Source organism: Triplophysa rosa, linkage group LG8, assembly GCF_024868665.1.
Source record: "Triplophysa rosa linkage group LG8, Trosa_1v2, whole genome shotgun sequence".
In the NCBI taxonomy this organism is placed as follows: domain Eukaryota; kingdom Metazoa; phylum Chordata; class Actinopteri; order Cypriniformes; family Nemacheilidae; genus Triplophysa; species Triplophysa rosa.
Window position 1 is genome coordinate 8,800,704 of NC_079897.1, and position 20,767 is coordinate 8,821,470.

At 42.4% G+C, this 20,767-nt stretch overlaps 1 protein-coding gene and 1 long non-coding RNA gene across 2 annotated transcripts in view; one reads left to right on the forward strand and one right to left on the reverse strand.

Moving 5' to 3' along the window:
• Window positions 1-2,848, forward strand: part of LOC130558673 (uncharacterized) — an 83,521-nt gene extending 80,673 nt beyond the window's left edge. Inside the window, exon 3 of the long non-coding RNA XR_008963465.1 lies at window positions 897-2,848. This is a non-coding gene — a long non-coding RNA (uncharacterized LOC130558673). The remainder of the gene's footprint in view (window positions 1-896) is intronic.
• plecb (plectin b) overlaps window positions 1-4,390 on the reverse strand; it is a 197,232-nt gene extending 192,842 nt beyond the window's left edge. Inside the window, exon 1 of the mRNA XM_057341180.1 lies at window positions 4,250-4,390. Within this exon, the coding sequence (XP_057197163.1) occupies window positions 4,250-4,292 (43 nt within the window). The 5' untranslated portion in view covers window positions 4,293-4,390. The remainder of the gene's footprint in view (window positions 1-4,249) is intronic.
• Between the last annotated feature and the right edge of the window lie 16,377 nt (window positions 4,391-20,767).

Sequence of the window (20,767 nt, forward strand, 5' to 3'; positions counted from 1 at the left end):
GGCACAAGTGTGTAGATAAATCCGAAACAACATCGGAGTGTCTTTAAAACCCTCAGGTATTAAAGGAACTACTTTCTTTCTATAAGGTTTGGACTTTTTTTACTGAAATAAATAGAGAGTGAAGTATGGAAAAAAGGTTTTAGTACTGGCAACGAATTTCGAATTATCATATTATATCATAATGAAAGTTTGGGTCATAAAGCCATTTTGAGTCACCTTTGAGTCCCATAGTCTTTTGTCATACTATAGAAGTCAATGGTTTTGTAACAACTTGAGGGTAAGCAAATTATGAGAACATTTTCATTTTTGGGTGAACTGTTCCTTTAAACAAACTAATTACTGTTCCTGTTACTAATTCCAAACCTCTTAATTTTGCGCTGTGCTGCTTCAGTGAAGTTATTAGACTACAGTTAGTTCAAAATGCAGCTGCCAGAGTTCTAACCAGGTCCAGAACATACGATCACATATCCCCAGTTTTATCATCCCTTCACTGGTTACCCATTAAGTATCGTATTGACTTTAAAGTTATTTTAATTACTTATAAAGCCCTAAATGGTTTAACCCCTACCTACATAAAAGAGCTATCTTATTACAAGCCAACACGCTCTCTAAGATCTCAAAACTGTGGACTTTTGATAACACCTAGAATAAATAAATCCACCAAAGGAGGTAGAGCTTTCTCATACGTAGCACCTAAACTCTGGAATAGCCTTCCCCATACTATTCGAGGGTCAGACACATTCTCCCAGTTTAAATCTAAATTAAAGATACATCTTTTCAGCCAAGCATTCACTTAATGCATAATATGCTAAATCAATTCATTAATTTATGAACAGCAGCTATGCTAATTATTTTCTTTTTGCCCTCCTCCCCTGCCTCGGGATGCCCATCCCAAGGAATGGAGAGATTACGCCAGGACCAGATGAACGGCATATGCCCATGCCTAACTAGAGATTACACCAGCTCCATCTGAACATCCCGTGCCATCCTCCTGCAAGAGCCTGCGGACTGACAGACCATCTCAGGCAATTCCATCACCACCCTAGAGCAAAGTGACCATCTGACCATCCCAGCTCAGGCAATTCCATCCCCAACCAAGAGCAAAGACGGACTACTTGTCACATTAATGCTAAATTTACAATGATTAGTATTAAATGCTAAACTTACATCACATGACAGCAGTTTGAAGTTATAGCTGCACTCAGTTACATTGTGCCATTATTATTTTTCCTACTTATAACATTACTCTGTTTGCCTGATATCGATAAAAAATACAAATAAAAAAATAAGACAAATTAGACCCAAACAATTCCAACAAATGAAACTTCTTAAATCACAACTAATAAACTCTCCCTGTTCTTCATAAACATTTACTCAGTAACTTAATCAAAGTAACTGAGTGCAGCTGTGACACGTCAGAGGAGATATGGCCCGCCCGGCTGACGCTGGTTTCACCCAAGGTTTTTTTTTTCTCCATTTATTTATCATTGGAATTTGGGTTCCTCGTCCCGGTGGCTGGCTTGCTCACCAGGAGACTGCATTCATTAGATATTATTACTAGAATGATCTTGCTTGTTTTATAAACACCATGCACTGTGCTTTGTTTTAAATTTTCTGTGTTGTTCTGTTTTTCTCCTCTAAAGCTGCTTTGGAACAATCCAAATTGTGTAAAGCGCTATATAAATAACATTGAATTGAATTGAATTAGTGAGAACAATTATGAGGCAGGACGTGCGTGTGAATGAAAGAAAGAGACTGTAAAACTCACAGAGAATGCATTATTCCCATTGCACTGCGGCACGTTCCATTGTTTTTTTATGTATTTATTTATTTAATGTAAATATGTGTAGCGCTGTAAATTTCTTTAAGAGAGACACTGTAAAAAACGATTCTGGAGGGTGTTAAATACAACCCATTAAAATCAGTTTTATCAATTCAATTTTACCTAGAAATATTGGTCAGCGAATAAAATATACAATAATTGGTACATTCTACCTACACTACCTACTTTTTATGAGTAATAATGGCAACTTAAAAAAACAAGGTAGAATTTACCCGAAAATATTAGCTATGACACTGCGGAGTGCGCGCGCAATGCATCAACGTTCCGGTGGGAAATTAGGAATCATGAGACGCATCCTCTTCAGATTCGCTGACAGGATTTGTGGAGCAGCCGGTAAGTTTTTGTTCAACTTCTTTATATCATCATGAATGCAAAAGTTGACTTACTTAAATGTAAGCTCTACCGTTATATTCTCCTTTTGGGTTAAAATAAGTTATGCTGTTTTGTTATCAGTACATGTGAGGCGAGTCGCAGATATTAGATAATATAGGTGGTGAATGTCACGGAGACAGCCCTCACAACATAAGAGGATATGCGAATAATGTTTATTTAACTAATGTAAAAATTGACATGCATTTTGTTTTTATTTTTAACAGGAGAACTTGAAAGGCAAACAAAGTGAAAGTGCTGGTGATGCATAATCCCACAGCTGAGCAGGATTTGTATGTCAATTGAAATTGATGTTAAGAATAAGAAAATAGCTTTAAATGTATATTTTGACATTCAGTGAAGACATTGGTTTGTTTTTAAATAGAAAAAGTTCAAGAATTTGTGAGCAATAATTGTATTTGAACTTGAATAGAAGGGCTCTTTTGTACTTGCATTAGGGTTTAACATTTTAAAGATGAAATGTTTGTGTCAGCATGTTTATTTTAAAATGGAAGATGTTCAAGAAGTAATTTGTAAAAGTGAAGTGGTATGTCACTTGAAATTGAATGTAAGAGGATTTAAGCGTTTAAAAAATAAAGTGTGTTCATTGGAAAAATGTAATTACAGTCTCTGTTCACCATTTTTAAGTAAATTCAACCATCTTTTAATAAGTAACATTTAATTCTTTATATTGGCTATATATTACTAATAACAATTAGGTAGATGAACAATACCTGCTGTCAAAGGGTAAAAATTACCCAATTTTATTAAGTAATTACTTGTATAACTTTACCAATTTAATTTAGTTTGTTATAACTTATAAATTTAGGTGCTCTTTACTAAAAAATATGGGGTAGAATATACTCCTTTAAAGTGAGTGCAAATTGTTACCTCAATTTTATTGAGTAGATTTTATAGGTTGTTTTTTACAGTGTACTGGCAAATGTGAGCATTTTACTTTGTTTCATAAGACCAACTTAGCTTAGTGGAGGAGTAATTCAAACGGTGAAGCGGTTACCGTGGTGATACTGGTGGAATATCGCATGACTCTCAGCCAATCAGATTCAAGAACCAGAGAAAACTGTTCTATAGTGTGCAAGAATACATTCACATCGAAGTGTGAAGATTCACACACAATCTATAATGAATGGTGAGAGAAGACTGAAAGTTACTGTGACATGGTGCTTTGACTCAGGCTGACTGAAAGCCAGGCTAAAACAGAAAGAAGCCAAACTTCACGATAAATCTTTTTCACATTGGATCAGGTGATCAGTGTGAAAATCCTAAAACACACCAAGGACGGAGTAAATTCTAACATTCCTGTTGCTCAAATGATGAAGCATTGTGTTAGCGGTGCAAATGTTATGGGTTCAATTCCCATTGAACATACGTAAGAAAAAATGTATAAATGCATTTGCCAAATGCACAAATATACATTTGCAATGAGATCCATCAAATGAGCTAAACCTGAATATTCTGTAAGCACTGTTATATTGCAAATGGGCTTCTAGTGCGCATTTATTTCCCATTCTTAAAATAATTTCTACTGAAGATCTTAAATATCACTATTTATAAAAGTATATATTTAAATTAAACATTAAATTAGTCTGTGTATCAGTTTAGGCACTAGTTCATGATTATTTGCACCTTCAATACTAAAGTGTTTCGAACAAAATATGTTGGATAAGAGTTACAGACACACAATGGGTCAAACAATTAAAGCCACACAAAACACACGAATAGAGAAGGCCGGTTTTCTAAACTTCCAGCTCCTCTGAGCATAATGCACTGGCCGGACACCACACCCCCAACCAGCCAAAACAATGAAAACATTTTCCCCCATGTCATGTTCTGTATTCTTCACATTTACATTGAAAAATGTGCAACTGACAGGGAATCAAAAGTTCAGATATACTGTATAAGCATTTATTTTATCTACCAACTTTCTTTATAGTAATTTTCATAGAATGCCAAGCCTATGCGATTGAAAAAGAAGAACAGAGCAATGTTAAGCTGATCGAAGTGGAATGGTTATACCTTTCAGAATCATGATCTCATGCTGTATAGATCTGGAGGTCATAACTGGATGATGAAGTTCTTACAGGAAGATTCTCCTGATATCTTTGGTAGACCTCTCTCTCTCTCTCTCTCTCTCTCTCAATCTTTTGGCGTTGAGTCTGTGCTCTTGGTCTTTTTCCCTCACACACTTGCTCTCAAGCCCACCTTCTCTCACTACACTGGAATCTGTTCATGTGCCGCCCACCCATTCCATCAGACTCACCCCTGAACTGAGAGCATCCTGCCTGGGCCAATCCCAGCATTCATATTCACAAAGGCCGAGCCAATCACTGCTACATTCATATATTAGTGATCAAAGCTATGATAAACAGGCCCTGAAAATGGACATTACACTTCTTTGAAACTAATTTCAGTTTTCTTACAAATTCAAAGCTTGGAATTTCACAAACTAATACAAATTTTATGAACATGATGAAGATATTTACATAAAAATTTACGTTTGAAAGGATACTGTATTTTTCTTCTGATGTTACATAAATGTTTAAAAATACATACTTTTTAAATACATCATTAAATAAATGTATACACAAGAATATTAACGAAAACATTTTTTATAAAATGTATTTGTGTAGTATTTCACATATTTTATAGTAAAAAAATCTAGAATTATTAGGTATATTTTTTAAACCATTTTTTTACTCACAATCTTGTGCTATTTTTTACATAAAACATAAAACATTGTCTGTTCACATCTTGGCAGATCTGCTTTCTGGGACATTGTAAAAAATAAACAAATCCCCCAGGGAGAGCTGACAAACAAATTCTTGGCATAGTTCATTTTAAACTCAATAAAACATAATTACTTAACTATAACAAAAGTAGTAAATAGTTGAATGCGTGCATTCCTGTATATGTATTACAGCTGACCAAAAGTCTTCATCATATTGATTAAAGTTTGCTTTTCTTTCGGACATGCTTAAGGCTCTTTTTCTTGAATACACTGTATTAAGCATGCAAAGACAGACTGTATCATAACTCACAATGTCTCTTTCTCTATAAAAAATGGAGACAGGAAGTTACGGACATAGTGCTGGCAGACTGTGTAAAACTCTCTTTTCTGTCCAAGTTAAATGAAAAGGGAATGTGCCAACACTTACTAACAGCTTTGATTTTCTGTATTCACTCAAGTGAACCACAAAGTGCGTACTACACTGCGTTCCAAATTATTATGCAAATGATATCTTTCTCTGGTTTTCCTAATTTGTCGATGCAAATGACAGTCAGTATAATTTTCAAGTAATCAACAGTTAGGGTACATTTGGAATTTTATTGAACAAACCTCCCACTGACAACAGTATTTATTTAAAAAATGAAAAACTCAAAATGCACTGTTCCAAATTATTATGCACAACAGAGTTTGAAAACATTTCATAGGTTGTAAAAAACTGAAAATGGTCATTTGTTGAATTTGCAGCATTAGGAGGCATATTTACTGAAATCAAAAGCTTTTCAATCAAAAACATCCTAACAGGGCAAGTTACATGTTAACATAGGACCCCTTCTTTGATATCACCTTCACAATTCTTGCATCCATTGAACTTGTGAGTTTTTGGATAGTTTCTGATTGAATTTCTTTGCAGGATGTCAGAATAGCCTCCCAGAGCTGCTGTTTTGATGCTAACTGCCTCCCACCATCATAGATCTTTCGCTTGAGGATGCTCCAAAGGTTCTCAATAGGGTTGAGGTCAGGGGAGGATGGTGGCCACACCATGAGTTTCTCTCCTTTTATGCCCATAGCAGCCAATGACACAGAGGTATTCTTTGCAGCATGAGATGGTGCATTGTCATGCATGAAGATGATTTTGCTACGGAAGGCATGGTTCTTCTTTTTGTACCATGGAAGAAAGTGCTCAGTCAGAAACTCTACATACCTTGCAGAGTTCATTTTCACACCTTCAGGGACCCTAAAGGGGCCCACCAGCTGTCTCCCCATGATTCCAGCCCAAAACATGACTCCGCCACCTCCTTGCTGACGTCGCAGCCTTGTTGGGACATGGTGGCCATCCACCAACCATCCACTACTCCATCCATCTGGACCATCCAGGGTTGCACGGCACTCATCAGTAAACAAGACTGTTTGAAAATTAGTCTTCATGTATGTGTGGGCCCACTGCAACCGTTTCTGCTTGTGAGCATTGGTTAGGGGTGGCCGAATAGTAGGTTTATGCACAACTGCAAGCATCTGGAGGATCCTACACCTTGAGGTTTTCGGGACTCCCGAGGCACCAGCAGCTTCAAATACCTGTTTGCTGCTTTGCAATGGCATTTTTGCAGCTGCTCTCTTAATCCGATGAATTTGTCTGGAAGAAACCTTCCTCATTCTGCCTTTATCTGCACGAACCCTTCTGTGCTCTGAATCAGCCACAAATCTCTTCACAGTACGATGATCTCGCTTAAGTTTTCGTGAAATATCTAATGTTTTCATACCTTGTCCAAGACATTGCACTATTTGACGCTTTTCGGCAGCAGACAGATCCTTTTTCTTTCCCATATTGCTTGAAACCTGTGGCCTGCTTAATAATGTGGAACGTCCTTCTTAAGTAGTTTTCCTTTAATTGGGCTCACCTGGCAAACTACTTATCACAGGTGTCTGAGATTGATTTCAGTGATCCAAAGAGCACTGAGACACAATACCATCCATAAGTTTAATTGAACAATATAAAATTAAATGTTTACGACACTTAAATCCAATTTGCATAATAATTTGGAACGCAGTGTATTTGTCAAATGTAACAGATTACAACTGAATAATAGTGAAAACACAGTTGGAATTTCCCACATAATTATGAGAGCTCTGCTGAATAAGAGAACATTCAAATGTCATTTAAGTTCATTTCAGTATCTGCCATTCCCGTCTAGGTCTGTTAAATTTCGACGAAATCAAATAGGACGAAAAGTTGCCACTGCATGTGAAAGAGGTTATCACAATTCTTTGAACTTTTCTTCAATACTTGTACAAATATACCTGTATTCTAACATGTCTCAACCTATAGTCCGCTCTGTAAACCCATTTAAAGAACTGCACTGTACATTGAATAGATCTGTGTAAAATATTTAGATATAGTTTATTTACTATATATACATACATAAATACTACATACATATTACTCATTAATATACAATACTAAACATATAACTCATAATTTTATACAATATTACATATATATATATATATCATACATACATAATATATTATATAATATATATTTATAATATATATATATAATATATATATATAATATATAGTATATATATATATATATATATATATGTATGTGTATATATATATATATGTATGTGTATATATATATATATGTATTGTATATATATATATGTGTATGTATATATATATGTATGTGTATATATATATATATGTATGTGTATATATATATATATGTATGTGTATATATATATATATGATATGTGTATATATATATATATGTATGTGTATATATTATATATATGTATGTGTATAGTATATATATAATATATGATAGACTTCTTGAACTGGACAAATGGGTGGAGGATATAACAGTCTTTGTGTTACCAGGAATTGGTGGACGGGTGGTGAATGTGGAGAAGGGAGGATGAACGGTAGATTGAAATCCACATGGAGTACACAGCAGAGTAGGGGTTCACCGGGAGAGCACTGGAGGAGATAGCTGGAGTTCACTAGGAGATCGGTAAGTATATTCCAATGGGATTGCTGGAGATACTGAGAACAACAGAGTTAAAGTCCATTACCACTTGGAAGACCGGATGAAGACTGACTGCTGGCGAGTGGCTTTGTTGTGCTGGGTGCGGTGATTAGTGATTGGGAACAGGTGTGCTGGTCAGAATTCGGATAATTGTGAATGTGGATGTGGGGTGGAGCCTGGTGTGTCCGTGACACTATCCCTGAGATGTGTTTTTATCTTCACACTCACATGTCACTCACAATGCAACACCATAACACAAGGTATCTATTAATATTACCATAACAACAAGAAAAGAAATGACCAAAATACAAACAAGATGCATCACTTGAGGCTCATTGAGACGTGTTTATTTGGTATTTGTTTAGGTTATTTGGTTTTATAGTCTGTGTCATTACGTGCCAAAAGTATTTGGATTTGTCACTTAGTCAACAAATCAGCGTACTGAACTGGAGCATGTAACAGAAATTGTAAAAATATTTAGTAGAATTATCACACATCACACACACACACACACACACACACACACACGCACACACACACACGGCTTTGGTTGACTATCCCCGTGGGGACAGTCCATAGGCGTAATGTTTTTATACTGTACAAACTGTATATTCTATCCCCTACCCCTAACCCTATCCCTAAACCTAAAGATCATAGAACACTTTTTGCATTTTTAGATTTGTAAAAAATATTGTTCTGTACAATTTATTAGCTGTTTTGCCCCTGGGGACCTCAATTTTGGTCCCCACGGTGACACGAGTCCCCATGTGTTGGTGTGTATTCAGGTTTAGGTCCCCACCGGGATATACAAACATGAACACACACACACACACACACACACACACACAGAAACGCATCACAACACTCTGATCGGGGGCCCGTTTCAGAAAGGCGGTTTACTGAAAACTCTGACTATATTAAACCTGAAATGAGGGAAACTCTGGGTTCGCTTTATGTTGGTCTCTCGACGTTGTGTCGAACCGACAGATGGGGTTCGCTCTTGAGAACCTATCAAGTTCTGACTAGTTTAGAAAAGGCCAATGAAATTGGCGAATGAAATTTGCATGCCGGACTCCACCCCCGGATATCCGGGTATAAAAGGGAGACGGCGTGTTGCATTCATTCACCTTTTGTTCTTCGGAGCCTTCACACATGATCGACTTCAAGACTTTATACTCTACACCGAATTACTTCTGGAATCTTACGACGTGGTGCAGCTGTCCCTTCCTGCAGCGACTTCCCCTGGGCGTCTCGGCAGTTCCAGAAGTGTTTTTTCTTTTTTTCTTTTTTTGGAGAAGCAAATCTCTCCAGCGTGGCATGTCCCGCTGTTCTCGTGGGTGCAACACACTCTTCGAGAAGGGGGACGGACACGATGTCTGCTTCCAGCACGCTGGGGCAGCCCTTGTGGATACGTCCTGCCTGCACTGCGGGCGGTTGACGATTCAGACGTTGCGTCACGGGTGGCTGTGTTCCCACATGACTCAGCCACCACCTCATCTGCTTCCCGTTCCGTGACAGCAGTTGCCATGGCCCTGTCATCTGCTATGGCGAGCAGCTAGGGTGATATGAGGATTACTGTGAGTGCCAATTCGTCAGCCACCGGCTCGCAGACCGTTTGCACCTCGTCTCGCTCTTCTGACCATTCCCCATGAGATGGTCCCACCGTCTTGTTACTCAAACACGTATTCGGAAATGGTGCGTGATGATGAGATGTCCCTTGCAGCATCGGAGGGTGACTTACTGGCATCTGACTCCGACGATTCCTCAGAGCTCCCTCCCTCGGGGGGACAAGCCCAGGAAAAAGCGGACGTCGAAGTGTCAGCCATGCTTTCCCGGGCCGCCGGCATTGGGTTGCAGTGAACACTGCCTCCCCCAACGCTCGCAGCTGGATACATGGTACCTCGGGTTTGAGCGCGGATCCAAGCCACTCTCGCCCCCAGTGCCGTGTTTTCCCGGAAGTGCATGAGGAACTTCGCAAGACCTGGAACGCCCCTTTTCGGCACGTGCACGTCAAACTAGTTCCATCGCCCTTTCTTCCCTCGATGGTGGGGCAGCTAGAGGATACGTCGATGTCACCCAGGTGGAGCATGCCGCCGTGGTGCACTCATGCCCGCAGGGAGCGGCCACCTGGGGGGCTCGACCTAGACTCCCGTCCAAAGCATGGAGGGTCTCGGCATCTCCGGTGTCGAGAGCTTACATTGCTGCGGGCCAAGCTGCCAAGGCGTTGAGAGAGCTCCACGAGGGTAAGACCGACCCAGTGCTTATGCAGGAACTCCGCGCCGCCACCGACCTCGCTCTATGGGCGACCGAAGGTGACTGCGCGGGCCCTGGGTCGGGCGATGTCCACACTTGTGGTCCATGAGAGACACTTCTGGCCGAACCTTGCACAGATGAGTAACGCTGAGAAAGTCCGCCTTCTCGTCACAACCATCTTGCAAGCGGGGGCTGTTTGGTGATACTGTTGATCCGCAGTTCTCGACAGTAAAGAAGCAGACAGAGAATATCAAGCATATCTTCCCTCGCCGCAACTCGGCCACCTCGGCCGTCGAGTCCCGTGCACCATCTGCTTCCCAGCAGCCCTGGTCCTCTTCGACGCCCTCCGGTTCTGGTGCCCTCCACTCAGGCGGCCCACCGGGAAGGGACATCGAAGTGGAGACCATCGCCCCGTCAGCAGCCGCGGCGAAAGCAGAAGCGGCCCTCATGGGAAGACCTCAGGGAGACCGAGAATGCCATCGGGCCCGACACCAGCCATTCAATCGCTGGGTGGTCGATCCGGGACGGTTCCTGCCCCGTCCCAACAGCCCTCTCTTAAGAGTTTCTTCTCTCTCTGGGTGTTTATCACAGCTGCTCTCACCCTCTACACGACGGTGCTCGGCAACTCGACGTTGCGTCACGGCGAGGCCCAATGTCGAGGATAATCAGTAGCCCTCAGAACTCTCAAACGACAGTGCGTTGTGCTACATAATCGCCAGGCAGGTAAGCAGCAGAGCCGATCTCCTCCCCGGGAGCCTCCCCACGGCAAGGGATCCGCAATGCTCGCCATCGAACCACCCACTGGGAGGTCGATGAAGCAGATCATATCCCTAGTCCCTGTCTCGGTCCCTGGGAGCCTGACTAGAGCCCCCAAACCATCACGGTGGCTACGGGATACGATCCGTCTCGGCTATGCGATACAACTTACCAGATGCCCACTCAAGTTCAGGACATCTTTTCAACCTCAGTCAGAGGTTAGGATGCTCCTGTGCTTCGAGCCAGGGTCACCACCCCTCTGGCAAGCAATCGTGCTCGTCCCTCTAGCCGGGATGTTCAACGGGTTTTACAGCCCGTACTTCATCGTCCCCAAAAGGGGGGTTGCTAGATCTGCGTACCCTGAACAGGCACCTACTCAAGCTGCCGTTCAGGATGCTTACGCAGAAGCACATCCTGGCGTCTACCAGATGCCAAGATTGTGTCACAGCCGGCTCTAAACCGTGACAAAGAAGGAAGCCACGCACCAGATAATAGTAAGAAAGTAATATATTTTATTAACATAAGAATAAATAACCAAAGAATCAACGGAAAAATAACAAAAGCCCAGAAGCGCTGGAAGCCCAGAGTGACGATGGAAGGCTGCTTAAGAACCGCCGGCATCAGCCTCATCGCAGGTGAAACCACTCACTAATTACGTCAACCAACTCAGACCTATAAAACAAAAGAAAACAAAACAAACCTAAAAGGATTCATAACACCCTCCCCCATAAAAGTGAGTATCCATTTATGGAAACTCCAATTTCATGTACCATATCCAGCCCCTACTGGAGAACACCCCCATTCAGTAATACTCCCAATGTCCTCAGCAACTACAGGCCCTGTAGGAGCAATTTAAGAGAATCAAGGAGAGAAAAACAAAACATGGATGAGTCAACAATTAAGAGGAAGACGGAGCTCTAGACAATGCGTCTGCCACCACATTCTCAATACCCCTGATGTGTCGGATATAGAGGGCATATGACTGCAAAAAGAGACACCAACGAGTCAAACGCTGGTTTGGGCACCGCAGAGAATGTAAATAAATGAGCGGATTGTGGTCAGTGTACACGACCAACAAGTCCGGAACAGATCCCACATACACTTCAAAATTTTGCAGAGCCCAAATCAACGCTAACGCCTCCTTCTCAATCACAGAATAATTTAACTGATAAGAAGAAAACTTTTTTGAAAAATAACTAACTGGGCAGTAGATTCCCTCATCATCAGCCTGTAACAACACCGCTCCCACTCCCACATTACTTGCATCTACGCAAAGCCTAAAAGGGCGATCAAATCGGGGAGCTGCTAACAGAGTAGCAGAAGTGAGCAATGATTTAGCTGCATCAAAGGCTTCTTGACAAACAGAATTCCAGATAAAAGCTACTTTTGCTTTTAACAGATCAGTAAGTGGGGCTACCACAGATGAAAAATTCCTACAAAAACCCCAATAGTACCCCATTAACCCCAAAAACCGCATCAACTCCTTCTTAGTAGTAGGAGAGGGAAATTGATCAATGGCATCAACCTTGGCCCTAACAGGCCACACACAGCCCTGACCCACAACCTTGCCCAAATAAGTTACAGTAGCCCGAGCGAACTCACATTTGGCCAAATTTACGGTTAGACCAGCTTCTCCAAAACGAGAGAACAGGACTGCAATACACTTCAAATGTTGCTCCCATGAATCACTAAAAACTACCACATCGTCCAAATAAACCGCGACTCCCTCCAACCCGGAAACCACTCTATTCATAAGTAGCTGAAATGTTGCGGGCACATTTCTGAGGCCAAAACTCATGACATTATAGGAAAATAAGCCCTCTGTTGTAATAAAGGCAGAGATCTCTCTAGCTCTTTGGGTCAACGGAACCTGCCAATAGCCTTTAAGCAGATCGAATTTACTAACAAATTTCGCAGACCCAACTCGATCAACACAATCCTCAATACGAGGGAGTGGAAATGAGTCTGGTTTAGTTACTTTATTCACCTTCCTGTAGTCGGTACAAAACCGATAACTTCCGTCAGATTTGTTTACAAGGACACAGGGGGATGCCCAGCTAGAAAACGATGGTTGTGCAATGTCGTGATCCAACATATACTGAACTTCAGCATTTAGATGGAGGAGTTTATTTGGGGATGCNTATCATTCCTATGAATACTTCTTATAAGTGGGGTGTACAACAGAGCCCAAAAGTACAATATATGCACAAAATGATCTTATAAGTGGGGTGTACAACAGAGCCCAAAAGTACAATATATGCACAAAATGATCAGAATTATGCACAATAGGATCCGGATCACCGAACCAACCTCCATAACTGGACACATCTTGATGAGGTGGCCAGGATCCCCGCACCGCCAACAGACCGGCCCAGGCCTCCCCGCCGCCCAAGTGGTAAGAAGCAGGCCAAAGGATTGGCGAGAAGAGAAAGGTGTCGGATGGCCGGGAGCTGACGTTCCCCCGGCAGCCTCCCTGCGCCGTAGGGACACTTTCACGGTCGGTAGAAACCGCACCCCCGGGCCACTCCGGTCTTGGGTGGCTGCCGGTGGCACCGGACGGGACCTAGGGAAAGGGAGAAAAAAACGGGTAGAAGTTTGGGGTTCGCCGACCCCACGGCCCGCCGCCATGTGGTCCTCAGCCAGCTGGACGGCCTGGGACAGCGACGCCGGCCGGTGGCACTGGACCCACCGGGCCGTCTCCGTGGGTAGTCGACCCACGAACTGCTCCAGTACCACCCGCTCCACGATCTTGTCGACATCGCCGTCGTCCAGCAACCATTTGCGGCAGGCGTCCCGGAGTTGTTGGGCAAACACGAAGGGCTGGCCGCCATCCCGAACTCCAGCGAACGGAAGTGCTGGCGCTGCTGCTCTGGGGTCAGTCTGACCCGCTGGAGGATCGCTTTCCGGAGGTCCGCGTAGTTTAGGAGGTTCTGAACCGGCAGCTGTTGAGCCGCGAGCTGGGCTTCCCCTGACAATAATGGAATAAGTCGGGCGGCCCAGCCGCCGCGGGGCCAGCCAGATACCTCCGCGGACCTCTCAAAGGAAAGGAAGAGTTCAAGGAAAGCCTCCGGGTCGTCCTGAGGCCCCATCTTATGCAGCAGCACGGGAGGCGACGGGCCGGCGGCCGCTGGTGTCCCTCCGGTTTGCCCACCTTGGGTAATCCAGCCCCGAAACAGCTCACGGTCATCCGTCTGGGCCTGTAGGAGCAGGTGGAACCCTTTCTCCTGCTCCTTCTGTAGATCCAGCAGAGCCTGATGATGCTCCTGGTGGAGTCCCGCGAGCGCCTGGATGACGTCCGCAAAAGGCGATGTTGGCGGGGTTTGCATGGCGGTGGCGTTCTCCTTCCTCCCGGGTTTCGGCACCACTGTAATGAAGTTCGAGATAGTGGAAGGAAGGAGACAGGGTCGGCGTAGCTGGTAAGAGGTTTATTAACTCCCAAAACAAAACACAAAGCAAAAGGAAATTATATTTAAGTTGGCCTCCTGGCACAATCGCTCGTACTCTCTGTACAGCCTCGGTTTCTCTCGCTCCAGCTCTCTCGGTCTCTCGCCCTGTATAGCCGCGCTTCTCTCTTCCCTTGTCCTCCACTCGTGTTGGCTTTTATTCTCTTCTCGCCAATCACTGAAACAAGAGACAGGTGTTTATGATCATCCTTTGACCTACTTATTTCCCGCCGGTTTCCCGTCCCTTTCTCTCCAGACTTCGCTGGACCACGCCCCCCTCGCCACACAGACATACATGGACAGTTGTGTATTTTGCACCCCTTCACCATTGAGCAAACTCATCGTTGTGCCAACCCCTTATGACTATAGACATTGCGCTGGACATTACACAAAACAGTGTACTAAGAAGAGAAACACTGCTCCTTTTTGCCATGCAGAATGCTTAGCCTTGGCAGGACGAAAAAACAGAGAAAAATACTATGCTCACCCATTATGGGGAAAGGAATGTATGGACATTGATGTAAACCTGCCAGCAAACATGATTGAAGTTCCAGTTGTTTATAACATAGATTACACATTACAATATGAATGCTTTAATGGTACAAACAAAGAGGGTGGAAACGATGTGGGATTGTTTGAAGGAAATTGCTGTTTGGCATTTGGATAAAAGCATGAGAAGTCAAAAGAGTGTTAAAAAACAGTGGAATAATAAATTTGCTTCAGCCACATTCACAGATAACTTCACAGTAATAGGTTGGGAAAACTGCCCAAATATGACGACAAGATGGCCATTAATTGAATCTTACCAAACCCAAGGGAATGCTATTGCTGACTGTTTCTGGTTATGTGGAGGAAGCAAACTAAGACCAACATTGCCAGAAAAAATGGATAGGTTTATGTGCAAGAGTAAAACTAATACAAGATGTCACTATAATTACATGGGACCCAAATGTGAATGTAAAAAGCAAGCCCAAACATAGTATAATGAAGAGAGCTTACCAAAGTGACCCAAATGTTTATTTAGATGCAATTGGTCAACCTAGAAATATTCCACACCAGTTTAAAGCAAGAGATGAGGTGAAATCTGGATTTGAGTCTATCCTTATATGGATAACCCCAAATAAGAACACAGAATGGATTAATTATCTGTATTACAATCAACAGAGGTTTATTAATTTTACAAATGATGCGCTTGAAGCACTTGGAGAACAATTAGCCCCAACAAGTAAAATGGCCTGGCAGAATAGACAAGCCATAAACTGGTTATTAGCTGAAAAAGGAGGAGTGTGTGTAATGTTTGAAGAAGATTGTTGTACTTATATTCCCAATAATACTGCCCCTGATGGATCTTTTACTCATGCCATGGAAAAAATGAAAAATCTAAGAGATGAAGTAACAGCCAATGCTGGAACAGATAGGGCATTTGGAACATGGTTTGAGTCCATGTTTGGGTCCTGGAGAGAATGGCTAACTCATGCGGGAATGATAATTGTTACTGTCTTAATGATTTCTGCAGTATTACTTTGTTGTGTTATCCCTATGATAAGATTTTTGTTGGTTAGAGCCACAGCAAAACAAATGTCATTACATGCAAAGCTAAATGTGCAACATGACTCTGAAGCATTTATGTAAACTATGGTCACAGCAATGGAAAACTGTGAAGAATATGATGATAATTCATAACTGTCTAGCACACAAACAAGACAGGGGTGCCACTTTGTTTTACCATTATATCTCTGTTTTTGAATAATTAAGGGAGATAGCATAACATTGTTTTTCCTTTTGGGGGCATGCAGTATAGTTATATTCACTAATAGACAGGAAGACAGTCTACGTATTGTTTATTATTTCGGCAGTAAACCCCTCCCCTTCAGCCCAAAAAGAAACAACAAGTCTATTTGTTCATCATGACCCCAAGAGAACAAACTGAGAGAGCTATTTATTATGTGCTCTCTTTCTCTCTCTTTTCTCCATTTTTCTTTCTATCTTTCTCTCACTCTCATCACAACCTTTAAGCAGGACAAGACTGGGGTGATCTGAAACAGAACTGCAGATTCTCAAAGCAACAGAGTTTCTGGTCAGAGTGACATCACGGACATATACGAACTAATATGACGAGAGGAAATTAGAATACCATGGAAACGATGTCTTCCACTCCAGGAAGAAGAATATTCACCAAACCGACAACAAATCTGGCATGAGAGAGTGGTGCTACACCCTTCAATACCTTGGTACCCCAGACAACTACTAGGACGAGAAGCACGACAGATACTAGAACAGGATCCAGCAGTTCTTGCTGTGGGACATTCAGTTGCTGTACCAGCCTACTGTCACAGCCGGCTCTAAACCGTGACAAAGAAGGAAGCCACGCGCCAGAATAATAAATAAATAATAAACAACCAAAGAATCAACGGAAAAATAACAAAAGCCCAGAAGCGCTGGAAGCCCAGAGTGACGATGGAAGGCTGCTTAAGAACCGCTGGCATCAGCCTCATCGCAGGTGAAACCACTCACTAATTACGTCCACCAACTCATACCTATAAAACAAAAGAAAACAAAACAAACCTAAAAGGATTCATAACACCCTCCCCCATAAAAGTGAATATCCATTTATGGAAACTCCAATATCATGTACCATATTATCCAGCCCCTGCTGGAGAACACCCCCATTCAGTAATACTCCCAATGTCCTCAGCAACTACGGGCCCTGTAGGAGCAAGTTAAGAGAATCAAGGAGAGAAAAACAAAACATGGATGAGTCAACAGTTAAGAGGAAGACGGAGCTCTAGACAATGCGTCTGCCACCACATTCTCAATGACTGCAAAAAGAGACACCAACGAGTCAAACGCTGGTTTGGGCACCGCAGAGAATGTAAATAAATGAGCGGAATGTGGTCAGTGTACACGACCAACAAGTCCGGAACAGATCCCACATACACTTCAAAATTTTGCAGAGCCCAAATCAACGCTAACGCCTCCTTCTCAATCACAGAATAATTTAACTGATAAGAAGAAAACTTTTTTGAAAAATAACTAACTGGGCAGTAGATTCCCTCATCATCAGCCTGTAACAACACTGCTCCCGCTCCCACATTACTTGCATTTACGCAAAGCCTAAAAGGGCGATCAAATCGGGGAGCTGTTAACACAGGAGCAGAAGTGAGCAATGATTTAGCTGCATCAAAGGCTTCTTGACAAACAGGAGTCCAGATAAAAGCTACTTTTGCTTTTAACAGATCAGTAAGTGGGGCTACCACAGATGAAAAATTCCTACAAAAACCCTGATAGTACCCCACTAACCCCAAAAACCGCATCAACTCCTTCTTAGTAGTAGGAGAGGGAAATTGATCAATGGCATCAACCTTGGCCCTAACAGGCTGCACACAGCCCTGACCCACAACCTTGCCCAAATAAGTTACAGTAGCCCGAGCGAACTCACATTTGGCCAAATTTACGGTTAGACCAGCTTCTCCAAAACGAGAGAACAGGTCTGCAATATGCTTCAAATGTTGCTCCCATGAATCACTAAAAACTACCACATCGTCCAAATAAACCGCGACTCCCTCCAACCCGGAAACCACTCTATTCATAAGTTGCTGAAATGTTGCGGGCGCATTTCTGAGGCCAAAACTCATGACATTATAGGAAAATAAGCCCTCTGTTGTAATAAAGGCAGAAATCTCTCTAGCTCTTTGGGTCAACGGAACCTGCCAATAGCCTTTAAGCAGATCGAATTTACTAACAAATTTCGCCGACCCAACTCGATCAACACAATCCTCAATACGAGGGAGTGGAAATGAGTCTGGTTTAGTTACTTTATTCACCTTCCTGTAGTCGGTACAAAACCGATAACTTCCGTCAGATTTGTTTACAAGGACACAGGGGAATGCCCAGCTAGAAAACGATGGTTGTGCAATGTCGTGATCCAACATATACTGAACTTCAGCATTTAGATGGAGGAGTTTATTTGGGGATGCCCGATAGAAACGTTGGCGAATGGGCTCAGCATCCCCAACGTCAATGTCGTGCTCTAACCAATGCGTACGTGATGGTACATCACCAAACAAAGAGACATGACAATTAATAAGAGCCACCAAATCAGCACGTTTACTCTTTGGTAAATGGGCCAACATTTTATGCAAATCTTTAAGAGCCTCTGAATTTTTAAGACGTCCCAACAGTACTGTATCTTCTGGAAAAGAAATTCCCTCATCAATTCCTTCAGCTGGTGAGGTACTCTCAACGACCAACACAGATTTCACTTCACTTTTGGCATCTAGCACTTGATGACGGGAATAATAAGGCTTCAACAAATTAATATGACACAACTGTGTTGACTTCCTTCTCTCTGGAGTGGCAATCAGATAGTTTAAATCTGTAACTTGCTTTACCACCAAAAAAGGTCCAGTAAATTGGGCTTGAAACGGTGAGTTCTCCACGGGTAACAAAGCAAGCACTTGATCGCCAGGCATAAACTTCCGTTTCTCAGTTCGCCGATCATACAGTGATTTCATACGCCTCTGCGAAGAACTCAATTGTTCTTTTGCCAACCTACCAGCTTCATATAATCTAAGCTTAAAGTCATTTACATAACTTATCACTTATTCGAGGTGGTGTACTTTCAGTCCAGTTATCATGGAGCACAGCCAGCGGCCCCCGAACGGTGTGTCCAAACACCAAGTCATTGGGGCTAAACCCCATACTTTCCTGACATACCTCACGTGCTGACAACATCAACCACGGCAATCCCTCCTCCCAATCCGCCACCATCTCCGTACAATAAGCACGCAATAAGGACTTAAGCGTCTGGTGTAAACGCTCCAAAGCCCCCTGGCTTTGGGGGTGATAAGCACTAGCTTTATTGTGCTTAATATGCAGCAGCTTCAAGACCTGAGAAAACAAATGAGATGTAAAATTAGAACCTCAATCACTTTGCAAAATCTTCGGGATGCCAAAAACTGAAATAAACTGAACCAGGGCCTTCACCACTGATTTTGCAGTGATCGTACGGGTGGGATAGGCCGCAGGGTACCGAGTCGATGCACACATAACAGTGAGCAAATAAATACTACCCGATTTTGATTTAGGCAAGGGACCTACACAATCAATAATCAGGTGTTCAAATGGTGAGCTGACAACCGGAATGGGAAACAATGGGGCAGGTTTGATCGTCTGATTCGGCTTGCCTGTTAACTGACAAGTATGACATGTTTTTATGTATTGTGACACATACTTCTTCAATTTTGGCCAAAAAAAATGACGAAGGATTCTATCATAAGTCTTTTTAACTCCTAGGTGACCTGCAAATTCATCATGAGAAATCTTTAACACAAGTAAGCGATACTTCTCTGGCACTACCACTTGAATAATAGGTTCCCCAGCAAAGTCACTACCATGTGGAATCCACTTCCTCACCAGCATTCCATTCTGTAAGAAATAACCATGAGCAACATGTCTAATTTCATCAGACGACATCACACTCTCAAAAAGTTTGTGGAGAGAAAGGTCGGTTTGCTGTTCCTGTATCAATTCTGAAAGAGAAACTGAAAAATCATCAGGCAAAGAAAATGTTGAATGTTCTACAGCAGAATAGGAGGACAACTTTGGTTGTGTAGAGGCCATAGATCAAGTCACAGCACATGCTGTGAATACCTCTGGAAAATTCTTGTTGCTCTCATCAGGACCTGGAAGAGGAAAAGGTGAGACCACTGGAGGTGAAAATGTGTCAGGCCAAACTTGGCCCCCTGCCAAATTATTTCCCATTATTATATCCACACCCTCCACTGGCAAAGAAGGACGCACTCCAATCACCACTTCTGCATTCACAAGTTGAGATGACAACATAATTTTGTGTAAAGGGACAGACAAAACATTCAACCCAATTCCTCTGATAAGAACACTAGTACCAGTGTCAGTCAGAGAGGAAAATGGCAACACATTCTGCAAAATAAAAGTCTCAGAAGATCCTGTGTCCCTCAATATTTTCACTGGAACTTTCATCTTTTCACCAACGATTGACACATGCCCATAGGTAATAAAAGGCGCATAATCTCCATCTTTTATGGAATTCACTGTGATGGGAAATCCCTCACTAGACGACACAACAGAATGTGTAACAGGTGCCACAAGGGCAGCTGGCTTAACACGAAGGGTCTTTCCCCCTTTTGTCTTAGCTTTTAATACAGGACATTCACTTTTCCAGTGGCCTTTGCCATGGCAATAATGACAGAGTAGAGATGAATTTCTGGACATATGATCCGTTTTACCTTTAAATGATTCGTCTAGTTTCTGCAACTCAAAGCTACTTTTGTGCGTCAGAACATAAT